The following is a 27,021-nucleotide window of genomic DNA, read 5'->3' on the forward strand; positions in this document are numbered from 1 at the left end:
GGATGTTCGTGGTAGTGAGCCAACACGGCAGGTCTTGTGGTGTGTGTGTGGGGACGTCGTATGTTTACTGTGAGCAGCAGCTGTGGTGGTGAGGTACTGCGTCTGTACAGTGATTCACCAACGATGACCCACAGACATCGACCTCGCTAACCCAACTGGAACCTGAGAAAGAGAGAGACCTGAGCCATGGAGAAACTGATACAGATACGGACTAAAGATATTGAAGACCTTCTGAAATATTTCGGGAAGAATACGTACAGGGCGAGAGAAAGTTGTGCCACGGTGAGTGAGTCTTAACATGTGGCAGCCTGGTGTGGGCGGTGCCACTCAACCTCGCCACACCCTCCTCTCAGCCTCTCGTATCCACCACTCTATATGAATATACTTGATAATAAGAGACTTTAACCGGAATTGTGAAGAATTGAAGTAGAAATCTAATAGCAGGTAGTTGGTGGGCGGTGCCAAATCTCTCCCTAGCTTCTAGTCTTGACTTAGTGTGAAGTTTTATTCTCGCAGGAGTGTTATAATTGGTGGAAATATGCAAGTTTGGCAGTGATATTTGGTAGTGTCAGCCTGGCCATAATGTGTGAACCCAGAAGCCTCGGGAGCTAAATTAATCCTTTGAGAAAGATTTAGGCCTAATGATAAGTAGGAATATTAAGCCAAGTAAACAATGTGTATTTTCTCGAGACAAGGCTAATAAAGTACTTGGGTTCATACTAAGGAGTGTTAGTTACAAAATTAGAGAGGTCAACCTGAAACTATATCTTGCTCCTGTGAGACCCCACTTGGATTATGCAGTTCAGTTCTGGTCACCGTATTGCAGAATGGATATAAAATCCCTAGAAAGAATTCAGAGGAGAATGACGAGACTAATCCCGGGCATTAGGAACCTCGAGTACAGAGACAGGTTAAAGCGTCTTAATTTGTACTTAATTTGCGTACTATATTTTTATTTGCTTATGCTCTTATGCGAACAATTCCAGACAAATTAGGAGTTATTTCTCTATATATCAATTTCAATTCTAATTTTCTAAAAATTTGGTTAAGGGGATAAAATTATCTTCGGGTAACTAAATTTGTATTGTAATTTTATAAACTTGAATTGTTGCACACCCAGTTGAAGCATCGTATGTTATTACCGTAGTACACATTTTAACTAATACCTTCTTGACCCCCTTCATTATTAATATGAGAAACTTCTTGACTGGTAGTTTAGTTTATATAAAACACATGTTTTGAAAACATCAGCAAACGCATCGAAACATCTTAATTTCCAGTACTACAATAGTTTTAATATACTAAATTAGTTAAGAATTTAATACCGAAACAGTTACACAATATCTACTGTATACCTCCATCAAAAATGAATAAAAAATTAAGGGATACAGTCAAAAAATTTCTTACAAGCCAGGCTCATTATCTTATCATGTCATAACTGAGGACGAGTCCCTCACACTCAAATAAATATTATGTGTTCTCTGGTTCCTGCTCATGCTAAGTCTGACTAGAACAGTTGCTTATATTAGAAGGTTATATCTCCAGGGGCTTTTACAGGGAGTCTCAGGAAGTGGGTGGGTCTTTACAGTGATCTTGGTCAACATTTTCAGAATTCTCATGAGTGGTGTGAGGATGGGAAAGGTTCTCAGGGAAGGGTCCTCACTATTGTATACCATAGGTATAGGGATTTGCAAGGTCCACCTTTTGGTGTTTCTAAAAAATTAGTGGAAACTTTGGGTCTTCATGGATACTCCATCAAGATTTGCAGTGTAAAGTCAATGGGTTATAGATGAACATGTTGAGAAAGTATCCCCTGGTTCTGTCTTTTCACAAGTGTACTGTACATGTTTAGAAAGATCACCATTTAGCTACTCACAGATACTCACAGATGGTCTTCTGGAAGAGGCTCACGCCTGTTACTCCAGCTCAATAGCCTCTTCTCTACTCAGACGGTGGCTGTGTGTGGCGGATATTTGTGCCCTATAATTATATACTTGTTCTTGATGTTTCCAGTGTTTATCTAATTTTGCTTCAAACTTTTCCACCGTCTCCACATTCACTACCCACTCAGGTAACCCATTCCAGTTGTTGACAACCCTACTCGGGAACGAATGTCTTCTGAGATTTAGCCTCGCTCTTGTTTTGTAGATCTTCTTTGTGTTCCCCCGGGTAGTGTCAGCCTCCCTCATCTGGAACATTTATGTATAAGTACAGTACTGAATAGAATAAGTATGTCCCACACAACATTGTGTTAGTGTACTGTAGATAAGTATTTTGTCATTGAAGGAGTTGACCAGTGATCAGTAAGTGCTGTATGAACTTAATTTACACATAAAAGTTATGTTAAGTGTGAAAGATACTTTAAAAAGGGTACTGGTACAGGTTGACAACCCCCTATCCAAAATTCCGAAAACCTCTGAAAACCTTTACTTTTTTAGTGGAGCATCACTCATGTGCAGGATATACCCCGAGTTTTTTTTTTTTTTTTAACAGGGATTAGCCCACCCTGGCACAGGTCACTGACCCATTTCCGGGTCTGGGGGCGAAAATGTAACAATAATAATAGTAATTCATAGTGAATATAATTTATAATAAAAATTAAAATAATAATGAGAACAATACTAATAATAATAATAAATACAAAAATGAAAAAAAAATCAAGTGAGGAACACGACCTACTGTAGACCTATGAATTATTATTATTATTATTATTATTATTATTATTATTATTATTATTATTATTATTACTACTACAATTTTGCCTCCCAGGTCCCAATGTGGGTCGGTGACCTGTGCCCGGGTGGGCTAAACCCCCTTTAAAAAAAAAATAATAAAAACCCTAACCTTACCATTCTGAAATCCAAAACACATCTGGCCCCAAGGATTTTGGATAAGGGGTTGCCAACCTGTATAAGAGGAGTAGGCAGTAGTGTTGGATCATTTTACAAATCTAGTAGCTGTACTTGCCTTCATAAGGTATGTAAGTTAAGAATCTTATCATTGCTGGGAGATAAGGTAGCTTGTTCAAGTGGCACAGCTTCAACCTACATTGCAAACTAGGGAGAGCAGGGAAGATGTAACTTTAGTCTTAGAACAGTTTACTTTACATCGTGATAAACTGTACTGTGGCCACCTGTTGAAGCATTGTGCCTTAGGAGCTAATTTTAAGACTTAAATGAAGTACAGTCCCTGTATAGTACAGTACTGTACTGTACTGTATTTATGGGAATAACATTGTGTTGTGTGGGGGGGGGGGGTCATGTCATACATGTAGTCATATGATAATGAAACCTTGAGAGTATCAGTAGTAATTGTTTTCTCATATCACAACAGATTTGATAAGCAAACACTCAAATTGTGTGACTGATTCTATATACTGTACAGTACAGTACAAGGTAAACATAATGATGTGCTAAACTAAAATGTCACTGTACAGTACGGCTCTTGGGAACTAAACTGCCAATAAAGTATTATAGTTAACCTAAAAACTAAAAAGCTTTTACTTTACCCATACAGGTTGTTGCACTTCATAAATCTGAAATACTTGGGACCAGAGCCATTTTGGATAACTGAAATTTTTGGTTAACCAAATGTCTATAAAAAAGTAATATTTCACTAAGCCCCAAATAAAGTACGGTACTGTACGATACAGTGATTATAAACTAATATATAATATGTACAGTATAACTGAAATTAAACTTTGCAATATAAAAAATGTGGTAAATTATAGTACCAAAACAAGTACAGTACAGTAGATATTTATGTACAGTTGGGGAATATTTTCCCCTACATTAGTCACACTCATCATTTTTATCATCTACTGCATTAAGTTTTTAATTGCACTATTTTATTGTTATTTGGTAGATATACTGTAAGTTAAATAAAAAATGTAGCAACTTTGCAGTGGGTGGCCAGCCAGCTGCACGGACAGTGATTGGAGAAATTTACTTGGCTTATACATAAATATTTATGGCATATGATGCAGCTACTGAATTTTGGGATTTTGAAATATATGGCATTTGAAACACGTGAAATTTTGGCATTTATGATAAATACACAAGCATTTAATTTTTCATGCTTGTATATTTTAAAATCCCCAAATTCAGTAGCTGCATCATATACCATAAATATCTGTAAGCAAGGTAATTAGGCACACTTGACCTAGCCACACAGCTCATGAACTTAGCCAGCCAAAACGTTAACACCACCACCACTCCACACCCCTGACAAATATTTATTGAGTAAACTGTATATGCCTGAAAGGTATAGTTACCATAACCACTAAACAAGCAGGGATGGTGGTGATACACAACCCTCACAAATAGTTGTGTTAGCTCTTTATCTATTTTTTTTATAATGGGGGGGGGGGGCAACTGTGCTTATGGATTAACCATGCAAGTGAACTGCCCCTCAAGCTCGGTAAAATGATCATCCACTGTACTGTATTACTGTACAGTATATTTAATATCAACCCCATTTGTTGTAGTGTGTTAGTCTTTGTACAAACGTGGATAGTGATTTGTCTTTTATCTCCAGTTTCCTGATTATGGGTTAAATTGAGTGTTGTTGCTGCATCTGTTTTTGCTACATATCCTGGGAGTGTTGTACAGTACAATGCAGTACAGTATAACCTTTGAAAAATTTTCTCTACAAATTTAAGTAGAATGACTAAATGGGATTTAAAAAGTCTGGGGGGGATCCAGATGGCCATGGATTACTTTATGCAAGTCACTGAACAAAATTATACTCTGAGGGAGGATATAATTGTTCTGTACTGTATCCAGTATTTTTTTTAGTGATTAACTGTGATCAGATTTGTAGATTCCACTTACAATTATGTAACATAATTAAAATGATTTCTAGGAACAACTTGAATGGGTACAGACATTAGAGGTGTCTGTCAGTTTGTTTGGGTGATACTACAAGGTTGCGTATCCCACTTTGTGGTTACTGTATAGTAAGTGTTGATGTTAACTAATATTTTTCTTTCCACAGACTGATGTGATACTAACTAAATGTCTGGAACTGTGGAAGCTGGACTACAAGTGTATGGTATGTGGCCATGTACTGTACTGTAGTTCTCTATACAGTATTGTATCTTTGTCTTCATGTGTGTCTTGGTCTCTGGTTTCTGTCCCTATAACATTTATTGTGTAAGTCAGTATGTTACAAGGAGGTACAGTATTGGAAGGTTGCACATACATAACTTGGATAGCAATACAGTAAATCAACAATTTCAGCCTTGAATTGTCATCATGGTATTTAATGATTTGAAGTGAAAGAGGACTTTTTTTTTATGGAGTCCTGATGTACTGATGGTGGGCAACAAGTGCTTTAGAATATGGCTCAGATTACATCACAGACTTTGTACAGTACAATAATAAAGTTTCCAGAGTGCTTAGGTGAGCCCTGGATTATATGCTAGTTGCTACAGGGGCTTTTGCAGGGTAATACTAAACTTCCCAGTCAACTTGCTTTGCATTATAACAAAATAAACAGATGTGTTAATACTCCAACAGCATAAAAGAACATTTGTCCTCGCCTATGACTTTCAGGGAAGACATAGTTGGAGATTTTATGCACCAATAACTTGGGAATGGATTGATATGTCTTGTGGAAAAACTAGATACAATACATTACTGTACAGGAGGCCCCCAAATTCGCAGATTTTTATTTCGTGGTCGTCTGTTATTTGCGGATAACACTGGATGTACCCAAGAATTTGTCTACACACACACACAAATATACAATACAGGCAAAAGAAATAATTGTCCTGAGAGCAAACATAATGGGAATATACATTTCTTTGTAAACAAGTAAAAATGACCCCCCTACCTCCCTTGGGGGGGGGGAGGTGTCAGCAAATGTTATTTTATGTTATTTGCGGATTTGGCGATTCACGGCCATTTTGAGAACTTAACCCCTGTTAATTTGGGGGGCCCCCTGAACTTGACCCTTTTGTATGACTTTTTGGATGATGATTGTCTTGGGTAGAAAATAAGTTTGATTTTGCCTTTTATGAAGATGTGTTTATTTGAGGACACAGTTTGCTCTGTACGGTATTGGAAAGTATTTTTTTTCACAGGTTGTTCCTAATGGAGGAGGGGAGTTATGCAACAGTTATCCCAACAACTTAATCATCCCAGAGTGCGAGGTGGCACCAGAGGGGTTAGAACCCCCCGAGCTGTGTCCCCTCACCCTCACCTCGCCCTCACCTCTCAGCCTTGGTTCCCCATCTATCATTCCGGGAGGCAGTGCTCCCTCGTTCTCATCTGTGGTATCTGGTGGTGCACGCGCCTCGCTCTCCATTAATGGTCATCCTGCCTCGGCGTCGCCCTCTGTTAGAAAAGCTTCTTTACCGGGTAAGGATGTTACAGGTATTATATTTTCCTTTTTTTAGATAGAATACTGTAAGCATAAACTATCATCATCCTTGTTATCCCAGACTTTAGGCTTTTGCATTGGGTTATGTCCTCGTGTGTGTGTGTGTGAGATAATTAATAATAATAACAATAGTTAACGGTTTATTGAAAAAGTTCGGCAGCCCGAAGGCTGAAAATATGCATTGGACAAAAATGACTTATTACATACATGGGGTGGGTGGGTCGTTTTACAAAAGCTTTCATTGCTGAAAGAAGATGGAACAATGTTTGAACATACAAATTATTATAGTGTACAGTTGATGGCCTGGGCTGGTCATGGAGACACCAGGTGGTATGGTGTTCACCTGGTGTAGTAACTCGTCCTCAGGTATTGATATGAGGGACCTCACGTGGTCATGGAGACACCGGGTGGTGTGGTGTTCACGTGGTGTAGTAACTCGTCCTCGAGTGTTGATATGAAGGACCTCGCGTGGTCATGTAGACATTGGGTGGTGTGGTGTGGAGAAGGGAGAAATGGGAAAATCCTCTTACAAATAATTATCAAACTTGTCAAATTTTGAGGTGAAGCTCCAGCTATATAACACGTGCCTGCTGTCTGGGGGATGAGGGAGATGGGTGGGTTGGGGGGTGTGATGAGGGAAGGGGTGAGGGTTGGGGGTGGGAAGTGACGGGTGGCGTGGCGAGGGGGTGGGGTTGGGGTGTGGGAGGTGTGGGAAGTACTGGGTTGGGGAGCAAGGGTGGGAAGTGGGGGGTGGGGGTGTAGGAGGAGGGGTGAGGACTCGATCTCAAGGTGTTCTATACACTTAACTCATCATGTATTTTATCTAGGTTTGGTGGTGGTGTTGTGAGGTGTTAGTTTACTTTGATAACTACTAAGACTTTAAGACCGCTTCACTATGGGACCCCACTTATAACACCTTTACTTTGGGACAAAATGGATCGAAATGTAAAAAAAAATGTAAGAGTCTACATTGGATACATTTTGTTGTCTTGTTTGTGATTATTTATGAGAGAATTTTCCCATTATTTTTTATTTGCTTGTGGTTTGTGTATGTGTCTACACACACGTATATACAATACAGGTAAAAGAAATAATTGTCCTAAGGGCAAACACATAAAGGGAATATACATTTCTTTGTACACAAGTAAAAATGACCCCCCCACCCCCCCCCATCCGGCCAGCAAATGTTATTTGCGGTTTTGACAATTCGTGGCCATTTTGAGAACCAAACCCCCACGAATTTGATGGGCATGCTGTACAGTAGAACGTCGATTTAAAGCGACACCCACAATTAAGGACACTGTTTTAATTTAAAGCGAATCTTTCTTATCTTGCACGAGTCAATCTGGCGCATCATTTAAAATATTGCGCCTAATGTTTCTCTGGGCACGCTACATTGTCCTAATGGCAAAACTGTACTGTACATGTACTCAAAATAATGTACTAAAGGATTACCAAAATTTTTGTCTAGTGCAAACTATATTATGTTTATATTCAAATTAATCACTATCTTATAAGAATTCCAGCAACGTGAATTATATTCTCCCCGGTCACTTCTGTGACATTTTATAAGCAAAAAACATAAACTCAAGCAGCTAAAGGACATAAATAAACAAATAAATGCTTCACTAGACCTTCCGCCCCCCATCTTCCCAGCCAGGGTTTGGTGTTTTAGGCTTACAGTTTTTATCTTATATAATGTCACAGACTTAAGTTAGGAGAATATAATTTGTATTGCTGGAATCCTTGCAAGACAGCGAATAATTTGAATATAAACGTCATATATTTTGCACGAGATAAAACTTTTGCTCTGTAATAAAATTATTAAATTAGAACTAAAATTTGTGTCGATTGCGAGCTATAGCATGTTTATATTCAAATTAATCACTGTCTCATAAAAATTCCAGCAATGTTAATTATATTCTCCCATGTCAGTTCATTGACATTTTATAAGAGAAAAACTTAGTCACTCCTAAGGACAGATAAATAAATAAGCACTAGACCTTGGCATCAACTGTCAAACATACCACCTCACCTCCCCCCTCCCCCATCTTCCCAGCCAGTAAACAGACCATTTCTCATCCCTTAATTTAAGCTGTGTTGATTTATGAGTGTTTGTTTTAACATAATACTAGAAAAAACAATGTTTTGTTTATTCTAGGAGATGGGCTGAGGGTGCATCTGGGTAGACTCTCAGTCTTTTTAGTATTTTGTGTTTCTCTCAAGTACCAAACTAAATTATTCCATTGAAACAACACTTCGATTTAGTGCGAATTCAGTTTAAAGCGACCTCTCTTGGAACCTATCTCGTGTTATGTCGACTTCTACTGTGTTACATTTTACTGGGGTGGCCAGCCACCTCAGTAAAATATACGACACCTTTCTCTGGATTTGAGACATGTGCTCCAAGAACCAAGGATAGGTGGTAGTAACCATCTCCTGAGTACAGGATAGATGCCTCCTCCTGCTGTCCCTCAGACTAGGACACTTACCCAGTACTAGTTTTAAGATGTACATCAGACAACAAATGATGTGTAAAATAAATAAGTAAAACTGATAGTGTGTTATATATTATTGTCCATCAACAATATACTCGGTGAAAGTGAAGACTCCTGTTGCTGGTTTTGGTATTACAGTACAGGTACAGTATTTAGTAACAGGATAAAGTATCTGGTGAATAATACAGTACCCTGTATAGCCTTTGTGTAGGGAACTGAAGACTCTCTTATCAATGTTCAGTACAGTAATATTTTAATAGAAATATTATACTGTATAGGATATCCATCTGTTATATAACATCCTGAATTATATATGCAGTACAGCACTATAGTAAGATTATATTACAGTATAAGAGTAAAGTATATTCATTAGATAAGATTGTTACAGGAATATAATGATTCTGATACTGTAGTGTTTTATGTGTTCGCAGCAGATGGGAGCAAGAGTGTGGTGGATGGAACGACGGAAGCACAGAGTGACGGCATCAAGCTCAGGGAGTTCATTCTTAAGGCCAAATTTGCTCGTTGTCGAGCTAGATTTCCCGTCCCTACCATTTTGTATAAAGGAAATTATATCTGCAGGTTAGTGGTGGTGAGAGTTTGTTGGTGACCATACTGAATAAGGGTTATTTCTTAATGGATATTTCCAATTAATTGTTGTGACTGGTTTTACCGTGTATAGGCACAGCATGGCCTGACAATTCGCGGTCCTTAATTATTTGCGGATGACACCCCTGGATGTACCCAAGAATGTCTAAGGGTAGTTTTAAAGTTGCTGGTATTTTCACGGCCAGGACAGGGAGCCATTCATTCTAAAGACAGCAATTTCTTTTACTTGTATTGTGTGTAAATAATAATAATAAACGGTTTATTAATAGAGTTGCAGCCGATGGCTGAAAATATACAAACTTACATTTGATTTAGACATAATGATATGCGTTGAATACATTTACAGGGCTGTACAGTACATAAATCAGGAGTTGTTTATTATTTTAACAATAGATGGGATGGTGCTATTCTTATATCTATCAGAGCTGGCTCTTATATGCTGAATTTTGTTGTAGTGGCGGACTGCGCGAGGTGGCCGGGGGACTGCCTGTGGCAGGAGGTGGCGATGATGAGGATGGTGCAGTAGTCCACTGCCGAACCTTGCTAGTGCTTGGTGGTGGAGGTCACTGAGGGTTGGCATTTCCAGAGTGGAGAGAGCGTTGTTGTAGCCGGAGTAGTCTGCGCCGAGCATGATTGTGTGTGTGTGTAGACACATACACAAATCACATACAAATAAATAATAATGGGAAAAATCCTCTCACAAATAGTTAAAAACAAAACAAAATGTATCAAAATGACTTACATTTTTTCTACATTTCGATGCATTTTGTTGTCTTGTTTCAGATCATTTGTGGAGGATTTTTCCCATTATTGTTAATTTGTATGCGTTTTGAGTGTGTCTACACACACACACATACAGTATACTATATACAATACAGGTATAAGAAATAATTGTTCTAAAGGCAAACACATCAAGGGAATACAGTATACTGTATATTTCATTGCACACAGGTAAAAATGTCCCCCCTTCCCACTCCCGTCAGCAAATGATAGTCGCGGATTTGGCGATTCGCAGCCATTTTGAGACCCAAACCCAATCAAATTTTAAGGTTCCATGCTGTATTAAGTAAAGCATAGGAACAAGTACAGTGGTCCCTCGGTTAATGAATGGTTCAATTAACAAAATTTTGGGTAACAAATTAGCTCCCATAAGGATTTTCAGTTCCCTTAATGAACAAAACTTTGATTAACGACAGCCTTACGAGAAACACGCTTTGTTGTGTGCATCAGCTGATCAGCTGATCGTCTAGTCCGCCACTACAGTACTTGGTTTTATGTTTATATTCGTTTCCAATGGAGTAAATATCAAGAAAGTTGTGCTCTTGAATATTTTTGCATTTATTATATTAAATTTATTGGTTATTCTGAAATTTAGTTAACATATTGATAATATATACTGGACAGTACAGGGAACAGTTTTTGTGTGCCCTTCAGCTGATCGAATCACCCAGCAACGCTTCTCAGTTTAACTTTGTATACATTGGAGGGAAGTATGAGGAATACAAGATATGTTAATGGACACTCTTATTAGTCCTTGTCCTTTCTCCAACACCTTAGTTATAGCCAAGTACAATTTGGATTCTCTTCCTTTTAAGGTCTGCCACGTTGTCAGGAGGTCCGGAGATGTATGGGCGCTCTGGTATAGAATATCTCTTTGCTACGGCTGCTTCAAATAAAGCTGATGAAGATGATGATGAAGATGAGGTAAAATGTTGAATAATATTTTGTCTGAGAAGCAAGAGATCCTCAAATTTGTCTTCCCCTTAGTAGAATTTAGACTTTTGAGAAAATTTTTCCAAGTGCAGGCATTCATGATTTACTTATATTCAATTTATGAAAAAAGATTGTCCCATGACTTGATTTATGAAATAAAAATTAAAGTTACCCCAAAAAAAAATATATAAATATATCCATTTATGCAAGTAAATCACTGTAGTTGTGCGTGATCCAGGTATATGCTGATAACCACAAGGAAAGAAGAACTTCGTGTTTTCTTCTTTCCTTGTGGACAAGTGGTTTGAGTGTAACAACCACGAATTCCTACTTCACGGTGCCATCCGTATTTCTCAAGAATCTGGTACACATCATCATGCACAAATTCCCCTAGCTTGACCTTTTTGCCAGTCTTTACGAGGTAATATTTGTAGGAGTTGAGTACACTTACATCAGCCAAATGGAAAAACAGTTTCTTGCACCATTTTACAGATTTCCGCATGGATTCAATATTACCGATTTGTATGCCACTCTTGTCAACTAAGCACATGTTCCATGTGTTCACAATCATGGTATGAGGCTTAACGATTGTGTTCCCAACCTTGTAGTCGATCTTCTTGGAATCAATCTTCTCTCCCATATGTACATTTGTTAGCATTGTCACTTCTCTTTTGTCCTTCCACATGAACCAGTGTTAACATGTAAAAATATACAGTACACAGGTCTGGGCTAGAGTATCGATTACCTGTAAACAAGATGTGCCCTTTCCCAAGATAAGGTTCCATCATCTTTTTTATAATTGTAATGGAAATACCAGTCTTATTATCATGAGGAATATCAGTTGTAGCTCCAGTGTACTCAATAAGATCAAGCACAATTCCCGTCTCGGTCGCATAAAATAAACACCAATTCCAAAGCGATGATGTTTGCTTGGAATGTATTGCTCGAATGCAAGACGACCTTTGAACAAGACAAGAGGCTCGTCAGTTACCAAGTTCTGGAATGGTAAAAATAGGCCTTTCATCATGGTTTTTCAATGCAGTAAACAATGGTCTAGTTTTGGACAACGGGTCACTATGGTCCATGGTGGTGGTGTTGGCAAAGTGAAGATATTTTAATAGCAGCTTGAACCTGTCACGAGACATGTACTTGCCGAACACAGGTGTTGTGGATAGAATGTCATTGGACCAGTACCCAACCATTGTGCTTTTGTTTTTTATAGTGGCATCAACTAATGCAAGAAACATGAACATTTCAGCTACAGTGGTGTCTTTCCAGTGCTGTACTAATGAACTGATCAATTCCTCCTTAAAAAACATACAAAAATAATCCAAGTAATTGTTATCTTCATCCACATTTGCAACTGCAGTAATACCCTTGTGTGAGGTATAAAAAACAAAGTATATGGCACATAATTCTGGTAATTTGCCACACATAGTCACTAGCTGGTACAGGTTGTGGTGTGCGAGTAGATGCACGTTGATGTGGGGAAACCTGTCTCTTCCCACACACTTGTGGGCCCCTGTGTTTTCTTAGCACGAGGTTGTCTGTTGTGGAGCAGCAGGTGCAGGCCTTGACAGCGTGGTTGGGGTGGGTGAGGCAGCATCCCTTGTGCGTGGGTTGCTGCAGCGACTCCACATCTCCCCACTCAACTGTCCATATCACCTATGTCACTCTCTTCTTCACTGGAGAGCACAGAATCTTCACTTTCTGAATATTTATCACTTGGAAATGGCTGCCAATGTATTTCATGTGAAGTTAATCTCTGTGGCTTGGAGGGGCTTGGGACCTGGAGTTGTAAGTGGGTAATCCTGAGAAGTAGACTCAACCTTCCGCCATAGTGACAACTGTTATACTGATGATTTGCTTAAGATGCGGTCAAGGCAAAGTGTAGGTTAGCGGGGATGAGCTATTGCCACAATAATAGTCACTCTACTCACGCGGGGGAAAAATAGTGGTGGTAGATTGACGACATCAGACCCTACTACGTCGGGCGCTCTGGGGTGACGTCAGACCTTTAGGGGTTAAGTTTCAGTGCGTCCTAAACCCTGTATTTCTCCATCACCGTGCCTTGTTCGGGATCATAAGCTTTTAAAAAAGAAAGATCTTAAGTTGTTTTTTATTGATGTTAGCTCAGTGTTTCATACTGTTCACTTTGTTTCATACAGTATCTCATCTGGTGTCACATGAGTACTGTACAGGTATAAACTCACACCTTCAGTACTTCATGTATTTCACTATGTTTATTATTTGCTTGTAATCATTGTGTATACCAAAAATATTTTTTAATATATCTTGGCTTTTACAGTCAGTCTATGGGAAAATGATCTGATTTATGAAGGGGTTTTGAGGAATGGATCCCTTTCATAAATGGGGGAAGGCCTCTCCTGTACTGTCCCATTTCTTTACTCCACATATCATAGCTAAATTGTTTGTGAATGATCAAAGCTTTTACGGAATAATAGCTCATTACTGTAGTTTGAAATTTAAAAAGATTAAAAATTTCTTAAAATGTCACCTTTAGAATTTAAGTATAAAAAATTGGTGCATTTGTGGTGCCAGATAAGTTATTTTTGGTCGTACAATAAGCAGCCATGCTTGAAATAGGAGTTTTTCCATTCTCCTTTTTACTTTGTATTTATAGTTATACATACTTGATTTTGTACATCATCTCTTTAACAAGGTACTATATTTTTGTTTCTCTTCAGGTGACACAGACAAACAGTGATTGGCAACTGTTTGACCGTGTGAGATCCCAGGACATCAGACTGTTAAGGGCGTGTAATGTAGGTGTGATAGTAGACCTCATGGTGGAGAAAAAGAAAGTCAAGTTTGGTATGTAGTAAGTATAGATCTAAACTCTTCCTTTGATTTTATTTACAAATTTCTTTGCATCATTGCCCTGAGATTGAGCAGTGTGTGGATGTCCTACTACTGACATAAATCTGGGATTCTCTTATTCTTGTATGGTTCTGGGAAGGAACTTTATTCATGGGCATTTTCTCATTGATAATTGTAAATTTTTCAGTATTTGTATCATTTGGTCTGCTTTAAGGATAGAATAAGTTAAAGTAGACCCCCGGTATAATGTGAATGGGAAATGTGGGGTACAGGACCGCAACCCAGAACCTTAGCCAGGCATTTTTGTGCCTTGGGCAGGTTTCAGGAATGTTGCCCCCTTCTTTATTTCTTGGTGTAACATATACTGATTCAGCTGTTTGGCTACAGACATACCGGAATTGTTTTGAAAAATAACCAGCTTTTTCCTGAGAGGAAGACAAACAATAAGAGATGAAATTATTGGGATAAAAACAACAGGTTTGGGAGGAAATGGAAAGTTACTACACGAGAGAACCAGTTGAGGGTGAAGACTGGGGGAGGAGGTAGGTGGCAGGAAATAAAGGAGCGAGTGATTTTGATAACCTCCCTGATGACGCAACAGCTTAAGTCATATGCCGCCAAATTAAACTAAAAGCTTAGAAGGCAAAAAACAACAAATAATGCAAGGTAAAAACATAAATAATAAATAGCATAAAACTTTCATAAAAACCATTTAAACAATAATAGATAAAACTCGAAGCTTATGTGAAAAAGGATGGGTACAGTGTAAAGGAACTGCCTAGTGTGAGCCGACTGGTTTACTGCAGTCTCCTTTTTTTCTGGTGTTATGTTCTTATCCCTGGCATACATTTTCTTATGGTTAAATGAGGTCAATTTGACTTGCATAGTGTCTTTCTGGGGGTGAATTCTGGGAGGAAGGGATAGATTCAGGAAACTCCCAGAGTATACTCTGGGGTATAAACCAGAAACTACCCAGGGATAGATTCTGGGAAGGAGGTAGATTTTCAGACTTTACACACCAGAGCTAAATGTTCAATCAAGGACATTGGAGAATGTATGGCAATGTGTACCTCCAACTTCTACTGTTTTCTTCACGACAATTGACTTGCAACCCTTTGATTGATCAAATTAGGAAGTTATGCTAGATGTACCAGAATCTTGCACCTGGGAGCTAGTTTTCATGTTTTTCTGGGCGTGAGAATGGTTGACCAAGTGTGTGTGGTGTACCCTAACTTTCTTCTTGCAATAATGACAGAGCTACTGTGTTGTCGCCTTGTACACGTTGAACCCAGTTTCTCAATACATGTACTGTGTTTTGTCACTCTGTACCTTCTGATAGGACTGTCAGCATTTTGCCCACTTGCCCATGATGTAATTATAATAGAAACAAAATGTGTATTTAGACAGTAAATAATTTGCCCTCATATTACATCCTAATAGTCTTGGAGATTTAGGATTTTATCTGTAACCTGACAAAAATGGAGCAGTGTTCTCTTAATACCTACACAGTGACAATTAAGTGCTTATCCCTGATAGCTGGTGTGCAGCAACACACACACACTCACTCTGAGAGGGTGCTGGTATTTTCTCTGAAAGGGACTTTTGGTTCTAAGGGAGTTAATGGATTTTACATATCAATTTTGCACGGACAAATAAATGGTTTTGTGCTAGTAATGATATTCGGTAATATAGTACAGTATTATTTTTCTCTTCTTCCCGCGTAAAGAGAGATTTTTTCATTACAGTGTAACCTCTTCAGAAAAGGTTGACAAAGAGAACAGGTACAGTGACTTCAGCATCCTATCATTACCTTATCCTGGCTGTGAGTTCTTCAAGGATTTCCGAGACCTGGGTTATACTGGAGAAGGGCTGTACTTCAACTGGAGTCAGCCATTTGTTGATGCCCAGTTGGTTATTCCTGAGAGAACCATGTCTGCCAAGGTGACCTCCGATTGGAATAGTTATCGGGTAAGGGAGAATTGCTGCTCCACCGTGTATTAATTTAGATTGTTTTGATGGGAAATATAGATTTTGTGGAAATATGAATTCATTTGGAAAACTTGTACATGTTTTCTGGATGATGCAGTTCTAATGATCAATTCTCATGGAACAGAAATGGGACCTGTTGAGACTGAGCCAGAACTACCTGAAGTTGTTATTAACGTACTCACACGAAGGATCACAAGGTATACTTGTCCACTGTATATCTGGCTGGGACCGCACCCCACTCTTTATATCCCTGCTAAGACTCTCACTCTGGGCAGATGGATTGATACACTCCTCTCTAGACCATGCTCAGGTGAGTTCAGATGTGTGTGTTTTGTCAGTCAGTGTCTTCTTAATGTACATCCTGTTAACGTACAGTGTTTCAGGAATGCATCGTATACATTGAGTAGGCACTGACAGTATTGCAGTAGGTTTAAATTTTGGATTATTTGACCAAAATATTTAGTGCAACTTCCTGATGTTGTGTTGTAAAGAAGTGTTGAGGCTACAATAGAACATTTGTTGTGGTAGCTAGAGGGAGGGCTGGTGTTGCTCTTGATTATGGCCACCCCTGCATCATGGGAGAAAGAGATTTAGAAGATTAAAAAGAGAATAAATGGGGATCATATGAAGATTAGCCCCCAGTTTAATTTACTTGATTATACACCCTAATGGGAACCTGGTTGGGGTTAGGTTATGTTAGCTTCGTATGGTTAATCTTCAGATGACCAAAACACAAAAATAGGTTGTCAGGGTACAGCTGTCATCATTTGTACATGAAGTTAATAAACATTTTTTTAGCCAAGCCATAATTTACACTTGAGTCATGTAAGTGCTTCTCCCTCACCAGATCCTGTATCTCACTATTGCCTACGACTGGATGGTGTTTGGTCATGATCTTCAGGACCGCTTGAGCAAAGGAGAAGAAATATTCTTCTTCTGTTTTTATTTCCTCAAATATATCACCTCAGATGACTTCAGTGTAGGGAGAAAGTAAGTTTTTTTTTTTTTAAGAAACCATTTGTTTTATTTCTGAAGGTCATAGAAGGAGTGTGATAAGAAGTTGAGTGCAGAGTATGTGGAACATATGCTTGTTCTGCTCAAGTGACTTGAAATTTACTTGCCCAGATATTTGTTTACTTGCCCTGACAATTTTTTTGAAGGATCTATGCTTGCCTGGATTTTTTTTAATGGGAAAACTTAGGTAACACCATAAAATATTCAAATCTGTTGTGTATAACAACTCCTAGATCACTTATGTCCATCTAAGTGGTGTCAGTGGAGGTAACATTAGTCATGTGAGGTCATAACTCACCTCACACCTGCAGGGTGTGTGGGGAGGCAGAGGCAACACCTGTGATTACCTACTTTAACTACCACCACCCCCTTCCATTATCTGGTATCAGTGACAGTAACACTTGTCATGTGAGGTCATAACTCCTGTCACCCCACATCTACAGCCTCTCACCTTGGTGGTTCCTTTAAAATGTTGACAAGTTGACCAACTAACTAGAGGAAGGTTGGTGGCTTAATGTAGAGGTAAATTACCTGCACCTGACATAGGTCACTTATCCTGGTACTCTGATGACCTGCCTGGTTAATCATGTATGGGGAGGCAGGGTCACGCAGCACTTGGCAAATTCTCGTCTTGGTATTTACGTAAAAATATTAGCTTGTCTACCAGGCAAGTGCCGGGCACATGGTCGTGAACAATACCTGCTTGGCCCCTAGTTAAGGCGTGCTGGCTGCCAGGCGCTGCAAATCTGCACAGCCTGGTTGAGAGATAGATGGAGTATGACTGGGAATTAATAGATAGATGGAGCATGACTGAAAGGTGTTTTCCTAAGTTAATAGGTCAGACTGTCACATGTACAGTATAACTTTTTGTAAGGTTAAGGGAAGTGTGTGGTCAATGCAGTGTTTTATTTGTCTTCCATGTGTTCAAATCAGTGTGTTGTTAGATCAGTTAATAATATTATTTTTAAATTTTTAAGATTTCTATGGTTATTATTTTTATTTATGCAGTAATAATACACTAAGAGTATCAGGAATCTGAAAATTAATTGTTGGAAATAATCAATTAGGCATCTAAAGTGTTTTCAAAACCAAAATTCCCATCAGATCTCATCAGATGAGACCCAGCCTGGGTTGGTTGACTGATGATGCAGTGTTTCCAGCACAAAAGGATGTCCACATGTGTCCTTGTTTGGTTCCTGGATGTGAGCTGGTACAGTACAGTATCACACATGCTGCTCACATTACTCTTTCATTACTTAAAAAGTATTGTGGATTCTAATCAGGTGTACTGCCCTTAACCCTCTGGTATGCCTGGCCATGGTCGGAAATCTTGCCCTCTCAGAGTCTTTTGATGCAGGTTGCATTGGTAACGGGAGCTGATTCTCCATTTTAGTCAACATTGGGTAGAGCGATCCAGACCAAGATTGCACCCTTAGAGATGCATCTGCCAGCCCATGAGGCTAGTGGGAGGAACTTCCGTGGTTGATAGGGCCGGTCTACTGTTGCTTCGTTTCTTCTTATGGGAGTGTTGCTCTCAGTGTGAGATACGACTGAGCGGAGGGGTCACACCAGCACGGGAACGTTTAGCAACGCAATGTGTCAAAAGATTACGAGAGGGTTAGAATGTCACAGGAACATACAAAAAGTGGTGGTACTGACTGTAGCAGTGCAAAAAGAAAACAAAGTTAAATATGAGTTGTGTCGCGGTTTTGTCCGAAGATTAAATATAACTCGTGAAACATTATCAGAGCCCTACCACAAGGCAGAGAGCACCAAAAGTTTAGCCCTTCGGCATATGTTTTCACCAAACCTCATGACACGACTTTTGTCTTTCATTGTACATATAAAGAAATATTTATATTTGCACTGTAATAATAAATAGACCATGATCAGAAAAATCCAGCGTTACCCAAGCGGTTGGTCTTCCCACCCACACACCATCCATATGAGGATGTGGCTAAACATGGTGCAGTCTTTCCTAATATCAGGAACCCTTGTCCCAAGGCCCAGAGCAAAAAGGTTTGGAGTGATTTTCTTGCAATTTTCTTAGATTTTCTGGTAATTGCGTGTTATTTAATAATCTATATTTGCTCCTAGACCCAGAAATAAAAATTTGGACAGATATTCGAGATTTATTTTTTATTTTTTGAAGTTTTCAGAAAATGTCCCTGATTTTCAACATTCAAATTTGTTCCCAAACCTGGAATTTAGGGAATTTTCTGGAAAAATTCTGAGCAAATTTCAGTTCCGGCTATTGGAGAGTTCCGGGTTTGAGGGATTGTCTAATGGAGTTATTACTGTATATTTGAGTACAAATCTAGTACTGTACTGTAATATGCTGCTCAAAATTATGGCTTTTACACAGGGAAAAGCCTGTATAACTGACCCCAGTGATCAGGATATTATGGCATTGAATGTTAGAGTATTTCAAATAAATCCTTTGTTTAGTTCTGTACATATACCGGGTATGCAAATTCCCATATAGGGAATGGCATGAAGGGAGGGCCTCGGGGTCCAGTGTACAGTAAGCGTGGGCCATAACACTAACACTGTCATAAAGAGGTCCAGGTGAGCCTGGGCTGGATTTATGATGATGTCAGTTGTATTGGTAATAGTACATTTTATGCATTATTTTGCCTTTTTTAACCTCGGCTTCGATGGTTCGGAATTTTCGCTAATCTGGAACCGGTCTGGTCCCAAGCTTCCCAGATTAACGAGGTCCAACCTGTATTATTATTATGTTTTTTAATTGTACTTGCTATTATTTTCTATTTTAAAGGTCAAACATGCCATTGTTGTGTTTCACAATGTCTTCCTTGAGGGAACTTGATACTTGAGGTGTTGGTCTTGTGATTCAGTCACTTCAGGTGGTCAAGATACTTTCTAAAACACTTGTTGAAGAATTTCCTTATTGGTTTGGCCTTTTAAAACACTGTTGAGGAGATGGTTTATAACCAATATGAGAATTTTAATGTCCTTTTGCTTCGCCAGGCAGAGGCACAGGCACACTGGAGTGATATTGTAATTGATGGTTATACCACCAGCAGTACTTGGTCAAAATTTATTGTATTTGAGTGAAAGATCTTAATTTCTCCTTCAGTTATTAAATAATATTTTGGCCTGCATGATGAAACACTGCATTTTGCTATTCTCACTACCGGTATTTGCTCAAGTACATCCTGACCATCTTAGAAATTTATCTCTCAGTCTTACTCAATTTCCAACATAAACTGTTGGAAGAGATTAATATTTTGCTTTAAGCAAATTCCAAAACTAATGGTTACTTTTCCCTTTCAGACGACACTTGTCAAATGACAGCTCAAGTTCTGAAAGACTGGACTGCTGTGTGCTGCTTGATGCTGATGGCTTGAGCTCAGCAGGATCATCCAACTCCCTTAACTCGTCTTGCTCTTCAAATCGGTCATCTCACCATGCTCCTCCTGTGTATTTTAAGGCAGGGAAGAGTGGGGAAAGCTCTGACAGTTACAATGCACATTTGACGTGGCCCTATGGGAGCTTTACGGGGGAACTTGACTTTGATGATATGTCTCCGAACCTTAGTCGGACATCATCCACTTCAACACCAAATAGGGGGTCTTTTGGTAGGCCTTGTTATAGGGATGCAGATATGTCAGGGGCCACGAGTGATGGAAAGTTATCAGTGCGGCATGGAACCGTAGCGGGAAATCTCTCGCGAACATCTAGCGGATCGCTTAAAAATGGTAGCTCACATGCTTCACTTCTTGATGCAAGTAAACCTGTCATATGTTCACATAGATCAAGGAATGGCCACAGTGATTCTAGTGGTGAAAGTGTTGCAGGATCAGATCATGGATCATGGGGTAATGGGTGTCAGGAGCCTCCTCATGCTTCTACCAGTCCCATGGCTGTTCCCGTTCCTCGTGGGCGGCCAGCACCGAGGACAAGACAAGAGTCGGTCAGTTCTGTGGGGAGTTGGCAGCTCATCTCTGGAACAGGCAGCCTCCGTGGATCAACAGGGTCGGGTGGTAACCCGGGCTCGGCAAATTCTCGCAGCTCTCGTACCTCTGTGTAAGCACGTTTTTTTATCTTTCTTTATATTTTAATTCCTAACGTTTCTTCTGTATATATGTGACTACAAATCTGCATATATACTCCAAAGAAGTCCCAGCCACCTTTTGGTTTGTTATTTTTAATAGCAAAAACTTTTATTTGCTGTTACTCATAAAGAACTGATTTATATCTTCTGCTTCTTTGCATGCTGGATAACAGGGCACCTCACTCAGAAACATGTCCATACTAAACCCCTTAAAATTTTTGTGGGTTCCTCTATTGATACACTTTTCAAAGGCTTTTTAAATTTTTCTTGAAGTTGGCCATCTGGTTCTGGACTCCACTTTGAGTTTGTTTTAGGGGCTAGTCTGTGCTCCCCTACCTGGTATTTGACCAGACTTTCTTCATTGTCATCTGATTATCCAGAAGTTATGTACATCTGGTGAATTAGTTTGTTTGCAGTGTATGGGATTGCAATATGTGCTATTGTTTTGGTACCGACTCTCCTCAAACATGGTCAGAGTAAAAGTACTATAGATCATTATTCAAGGATGAAATTCATCTTCTTGGATGTGACTTGTCATATTGCATTTAGAGCTTACTTTTTATGGACGAACATTGAAAAGGGGCCGTGGATACCTCTGACTGCCAGTGATAAGTGTATCCAGTTGTTTCTACACGTATTAATTTTCTTTCATTTCAGACCATCATCAGACCTGGTGGACTCTGCAACAACCATAAAGGAAGAGGAGGGGAGCTTAGAGTCAGAGCAGAGCATTATAGTCTTTAACAGAGCTGAGAGGCTTGCTAAGGTAATAATATCTCTGCCATGTAGTTTTTCAGTATGCACATTCGGCCATTTATTTAAGCACTCAGATTAGTAAAAGCCAATCTTAACACTGATGCTTGATTTTTCATTTTTTTTTAACTTGGTTTACGCTGAGTCAGGGACAATCAATACCAATTATTAATAGGAAAATTACTTGACATGTACCCCCTCCTTTAGGGCCAAAAAAAGACAACTAAGAACTGGAAATGTACTTCCTAAGGGTTACTGGTAATATCCCCGTTAGCCGGAACACTGTGTCTGATCCCTGAGATATGCTAGGGACAATCAGTTGGTTGAAAATGTTTAAAGGAGGGCCACCAGACTGGTGCCTGCACTTTGGCCCTTCAACTACCCTGAGAGACTAGAATGCCTGAACTTGCCTAGCATATACTACAGACAGGCAAGGGGTGACCTAATTGAGGTGTATAAGCATCTCAGGGGCACTACTCAGTCGAGTGTCCTTACCTGGAGCTGGCAGACTCTCGCCCCACAAGGGGTCACGGCTCAAGATTGAAGAAGCCGCAGGTCCAGATAACTGTGAGGGCAAACTTTTTCGGAGTGAGAGCTGTGAACTCTTGGAACAATCTACCAGAGAGTGTTGTGACGGCACCGAGTGTGAGCTCTTTCAAGACCAGACTTGACCAACACTGGAGCGGATTCAGGTACATTTAGGAGCCGGTGCATGCCCAGTACTTGCCAACAGTGCATAACAGAGACGTGATCGATCGCCCAAGTGGCTAGCGAACCGATCAGTGGTGAAGAGGATAAACGTAAGTAAAAAAGTAATTGGTGTTGAGCACTTCCTGGGATGAGAGATTTCCGGCTAACCAGGTGACTATCTCAAACCCGGAAAAATCCCCCATCCCTGGAAATATTTCCGGTTACTGGAAATACTTTCCGAGAGTCTAAGCTATGCATCTTGCACAGACAAACACTTGCTCACATCCTCAGAATGTTCGTGTGCAGCAGAGTTTCCAAGAGTCTAAACTACCGGAGTCTGTAAAAGCAGTTCTAATCAAGTTAGAAACTCCATTTGTTAACTAAAATAATCCAGAATACAGTAGTTTATCTTAGTTTGGTTAAATAAATATATTTAAAGACTAAAAATCTATATTATATGGTCGTGAATGAAGCGGTGTGTTACAGCAAAGACTAATTACTCAATATCCCATTGAAATAATAGATTCAGTTGACGAACGACTCTGTGCTACCAATTGTGTTTGTTAATTGAGAGACCACTGTACTGTAATATGGAGACTAGTGCAAGAAATTATGTAGAAAGTCACTGGAAAAGGCTAGAACATACCACAATGGATTTTCCATCAGCTTAACTATAAGCCAACACAACTGGCTCAATTAAAGCAATATTAAAGCTTCTAATATTGTTAGATGGAAATGTACTGTAATTATTGAAATAGTTTGAACATGCTTGGTATGGAGAATGTAGCTTCAGCATTGGTGTTCTGAAGAAAAAAAATGCTCCAGGTGTTGGAGTGAAGATTTATATGAAGCAGTCCAAGATGCTGTTGTCTATATAATGAATTGTTAGTCATGTGTAGATAAAGAAATAAGAACTCTTTATTGATAAATACGTGTACAATGTACTGTACTTGGAGCAGATGTGTTAGCTAATGTTATTTTACATTTCCAGGTGCGGTCTCTTTTCTACAACATCTACGTCACCACAATAGGGTTCAACTTCTCTAATGGACGTAATGAATCTGGTTTAGGTACCCTAGTCTCTAACTTTGCTCAAAAGGTTGGCATCAAACCAATGTCTTGTCGAAACACACAGTAGTGTAGTGGTATAGTGTAGTTGTATCAGATTAGAAATTGTTGGACTAATTCCAGTAGACCTGATGGTAATTTAACATATTTGCCAAAATTGCATGAAAATTATGTAGTTGACAACCTGTCAATGGTGAAAACTCTGCTGTTTATCATGGAGCCTCTGTTTTTTTTAAATATAGTATGATAAATATTAGTCTACAAGTTTACATGGGTATTTTATCATCTGCAGTCTTTTTATATTACAGATTTATCAAGTGCAAGTGCTTTTGTACCTATTATAGCATTTATAATTATGAAAGTGAAATTAAAAAAAAAATGCTCAACTAGGTGGGACTTACAGGGCTTATTGATCATTTTACAACAAAGAGCAATTCTAGAAGAAAAATTTTTGTGTATGTATTTTTTGACATAAGAGATACTTATTGTCCCATGGGTATCAGTTTTTAATAGTGGGTCAGCACTCTTTGCTTACAAAACCAGATGGTTCATGGGTGTTCATTAATTTTGATGAAATATTGAATTAAATTATGTTGCTGTTGTATAGAGATGTTAAAGCAATATTTTCACAAATATTGTGTTCCATAGCTACCGTATTTCACGTGTGTAAATGTGATCAGTAATATTACATGGATTAACATTTGTTTTAGAATGGTTATCCTTACATGACAATATATTTTTTGTCTTTATATTGTTGTATATATGTTAACAGATACACATTTTTATTTAGAGTCAAGATCTCTTGTCTAAGAATATAATGTTGATGTTTAACTCATTAATATCTTAAGATTTAAATATTTATGAAAACTGTATTTGGACTGAGTATTCATTGATGCAAGATTTTCGATTGTTGTATTTTTGTTACTTAACTTTTCTGCCAAATGTGATTGTAAATATTTGGCTCTCAATCAGTCTGATCAGGGGGACTTCCTAATAGGACGTTGTCCAAGTCATTCATGAACAGCCTCCATGCATAAATAGCTGTAAATATTTCTTCCACATATGGCACAAGTTTGAGGTACCCAGAGTATCATGATCATATCAAACATTTGGCAAGTTATCAATGTTTGGCTTGCAGCCATTTTATGATTAACCCTTTAGAGGGCAGGGGGTTTCTCTCAGCTGAATAAAATCATCTGGCATTAACCAGAATAAAATACCGAAGTGTGGAGCTGCCTTCCAAAGGGTCATACTTAGAAGGCGAGAATACTCTCCAAAATGGAGGATAAAGAACTTTTTGCCGCACTATCATTTTTAACCCATTTCAAAATTTTAATTATTTACAAATGTTTGTACATACAGTATAGACAAAACCTGTTACAAATATGGAAGAAATTGGTGTAGCTTCTATTGCACGGTGATTGGGGACACTCGCACATTACTTGTTCTGGGAGGAAGTTGGGAGAATTCTCTATCACTTTATACTTGCAAAGATGTACAGTATGTTAATATAGTTTTTACATCTCTGTTTGCAGGATCCATTTGTCTATAAAACCTAATATTTAACTAGCAACCTTAATTAGTGAGAAATTATTTATTTATATTGTTTTGCTAATAATTTTGGGCTGTTTATATACATTACAATTTAATTAATCAACCAAAGACATCTTTACAAAAGTTTAATTATTTAATTTTTCATTTTAAAAATCCTAAAATGTTCCCATTAGTATACTTGTACTGCTCCTTCCTTCAGTTGTGGAGCTCGAGAGTTGAAAAGATTTGGTTGACTATATCTGAATTAAGAATTCACTTGTTCCATTTGTCAAAAATTTTAATAAGATTATATTGACAGGGTAGTGTATTTTAATATTTCCATGAGTAACAACTTGGACAAGTGGTTGCTTGTCCAGGGTGAATATACTGTTGTTAAGGGTCTGCTCTGTTGTACAATTCTCTAACATATGTTTCAAATGTTGCTTTAAAGTTTTTTTTTCACTTAAAGGTGTGGAGTTGGTGAATGTCTTGAAATATCTAAGGAAAATTCTACGTCTGGCCACCTCTTTAGTCCTGGGGGCCACAAGTTGTTTTTTTTTTAAATCAATTTTCACCCAACCAAGAGCAAGGATCCAGGAAAATGAAGTGATGGCCACTGCCATAGACTCTGTATTTGCCTTAATACAGTTTTCCATTGTTCTGTGTGATAAAATAATAAAACTGTTGCTTTAATTGGTTGAACATATTCAATTTAATGAAGTCACTTTACTGTGAATAGGGTAAAGAAAATTTGGCCAATATTTTAGCCAACCTTTTACAATTATGTAGAAGAAGATGTCTGGCATGTTGAACATTTTAGAAATTGTTAAAACTTTGTCTAAGCATGTTGGCAATACTCCTCTTTTTTTTTTTTAATTGCTTCCTGAAATTTTGTGGTCCAGAAGTTCTACTTGATGCAATACCCAATAAGCTGCAGTTTTCACTTGGATTAGTTATTTGTTACATCAAATATTGATGTGGATTGAATATTCTATTCTTGTAATGAGTATTGTATATATGTAATTATTACCTAAAACAAAAGTCCAACTACCCTCTTCATTTTAAGTTTCATCAGAACCAAACATCTTGGCTTCATGCATGGAAGATTTAGCATGTATCATACAGGTACAGCAATTGTTTTGGTCCAAAAACAAATGGCTACTGCTGCCAATAAGGTATTACTGTACTAGTCCCCTACCAAGCACTGCCACTATTTGTTTAATTATAGTAATGTCTTTAGCCGAGTTCTTTTAAGTAATTTAAATTTTTTAACCCATGAAATCGGTAATTTTTAATGCGTGCACTTCGGTTATCCAGAATTCAATTGGACATCGTACTGTACTGTATATGATTTTGTATCCATTTTTGTTTTAGGGGATGAATTGTAAAATGAAATGCAGATTTGTAAATAAAATTAAACTTTCCTTAAATACACTTTCATGTTCAACCAATTTTACCTACCATTTTTAGTTAAGAAATCATCCGTATATCTCGGTGATCAATACTGCCCTGTATTCTTCACAGCATAAGTATTTTTACACCCCAGACACGAGGGGTTTTGTCATCATTCAGGATGTGGATCTGTCGGCATGGTGTATGTACAGGCAATCGACGATTTGCTAAGGTTTGGTTTATGAAAATTCGAAAATGTAAAAAAAAAAAAAAAAAATCCATGATTCCATTCACAAATGATAAATTTAAAGGTTAAGATTTTTCCTCGCTATTTAATTTTTTTTCAGTCAATGCTAACATATTTTACTAACTTCATACGGTAATTCTCGAACACTCCCAATTTTAAATCTACAAATAACATCCAATGTGTCATCATCCTCCTTATGATCACCATAAACA

General features: G+C 38.4%; 1 protein-coding gene across 2 annotated transcripts; it reads left to right on the top strand.

Moving 5' to 3' along the window:
- Window positions 1-41: 41 nt before the first annotated feature.
- LOC121875299 (myotubularin-related protein 14-like) lies at window positions 42-26,600 on the top strand. 2 transcript variants are annotated; one of them, XM_042379769.1, is made up of 12 exons: window positions 42-282; window positions 4,996-5,052; window positions 6,086-6,362; window positions 9,314-9,464; window positions 11,087-11,195; window positions 13,913-14,046; window positions 15,791-16,013; window positions 16,159-16,344; window positions 16,882-17,024; window positions 20,346-21,098; window positions 21,784-21,892; window positions 23,561-26,600. In XM_042379769.1, exons 1-12 carry the CDS (start codon window positions 187-189, stop codon window positions 23,705-23,707), a joined length of 2,385 nt encoding a protein of 794 aa, XP_042235703.1. In that variant the 5' UTR covers window positions 42-186; the 3' UTR covers window positions 23,708-26,600. The 2 variants fall into 2 exon arrangements, with proteins under 2 accessions (XP_042235703.1, XP_042235704.1); XM_042379770.1 differs by having other exon boundaries at window positions 9,317-9,464.
- Window positions 26,601-27,021: the final 421 nt, after the last annotated feature.

The sequence above is a fragment of the Homarus americanus genome, unplaced genomic scaffold, assembly GCF_018991925.1.
Source record: "Homarus americanus isolate GMGI-L3 unplaced genomic scaffold, GMGI_Hamer_2.0 scaffold56241, whole genome shotgun sequence".
NCBI lineage: Eukaryota > Metazoa > Arthropoda > Malacostraca > Decapoda > Nephropidae > Homarus > Homarus americanus.

Coding starts and splice junctions, on each gene's coding strand:
- LOC121875299 (XM_042379769.1), top strand. CDS start 187: ATGGAGAAACTGATACAGATACGGACTAAAGATATTGAAGACCTTCTG. Junction 9,465..11,086: donor AAAGGAAATTATATCTGCAG/GTTAGTGGTGGT, acceptor CTTCCTTTTAAG/GTCTGCCACGTTGTCAGGAG. Junction 16,345..16,881: donor CCTCTCTAGACCATGCTCAG/GTGAGTTCAGAT, acceptor CTCCCTCACCAG/ATCCTGTATCTCACTATTGC.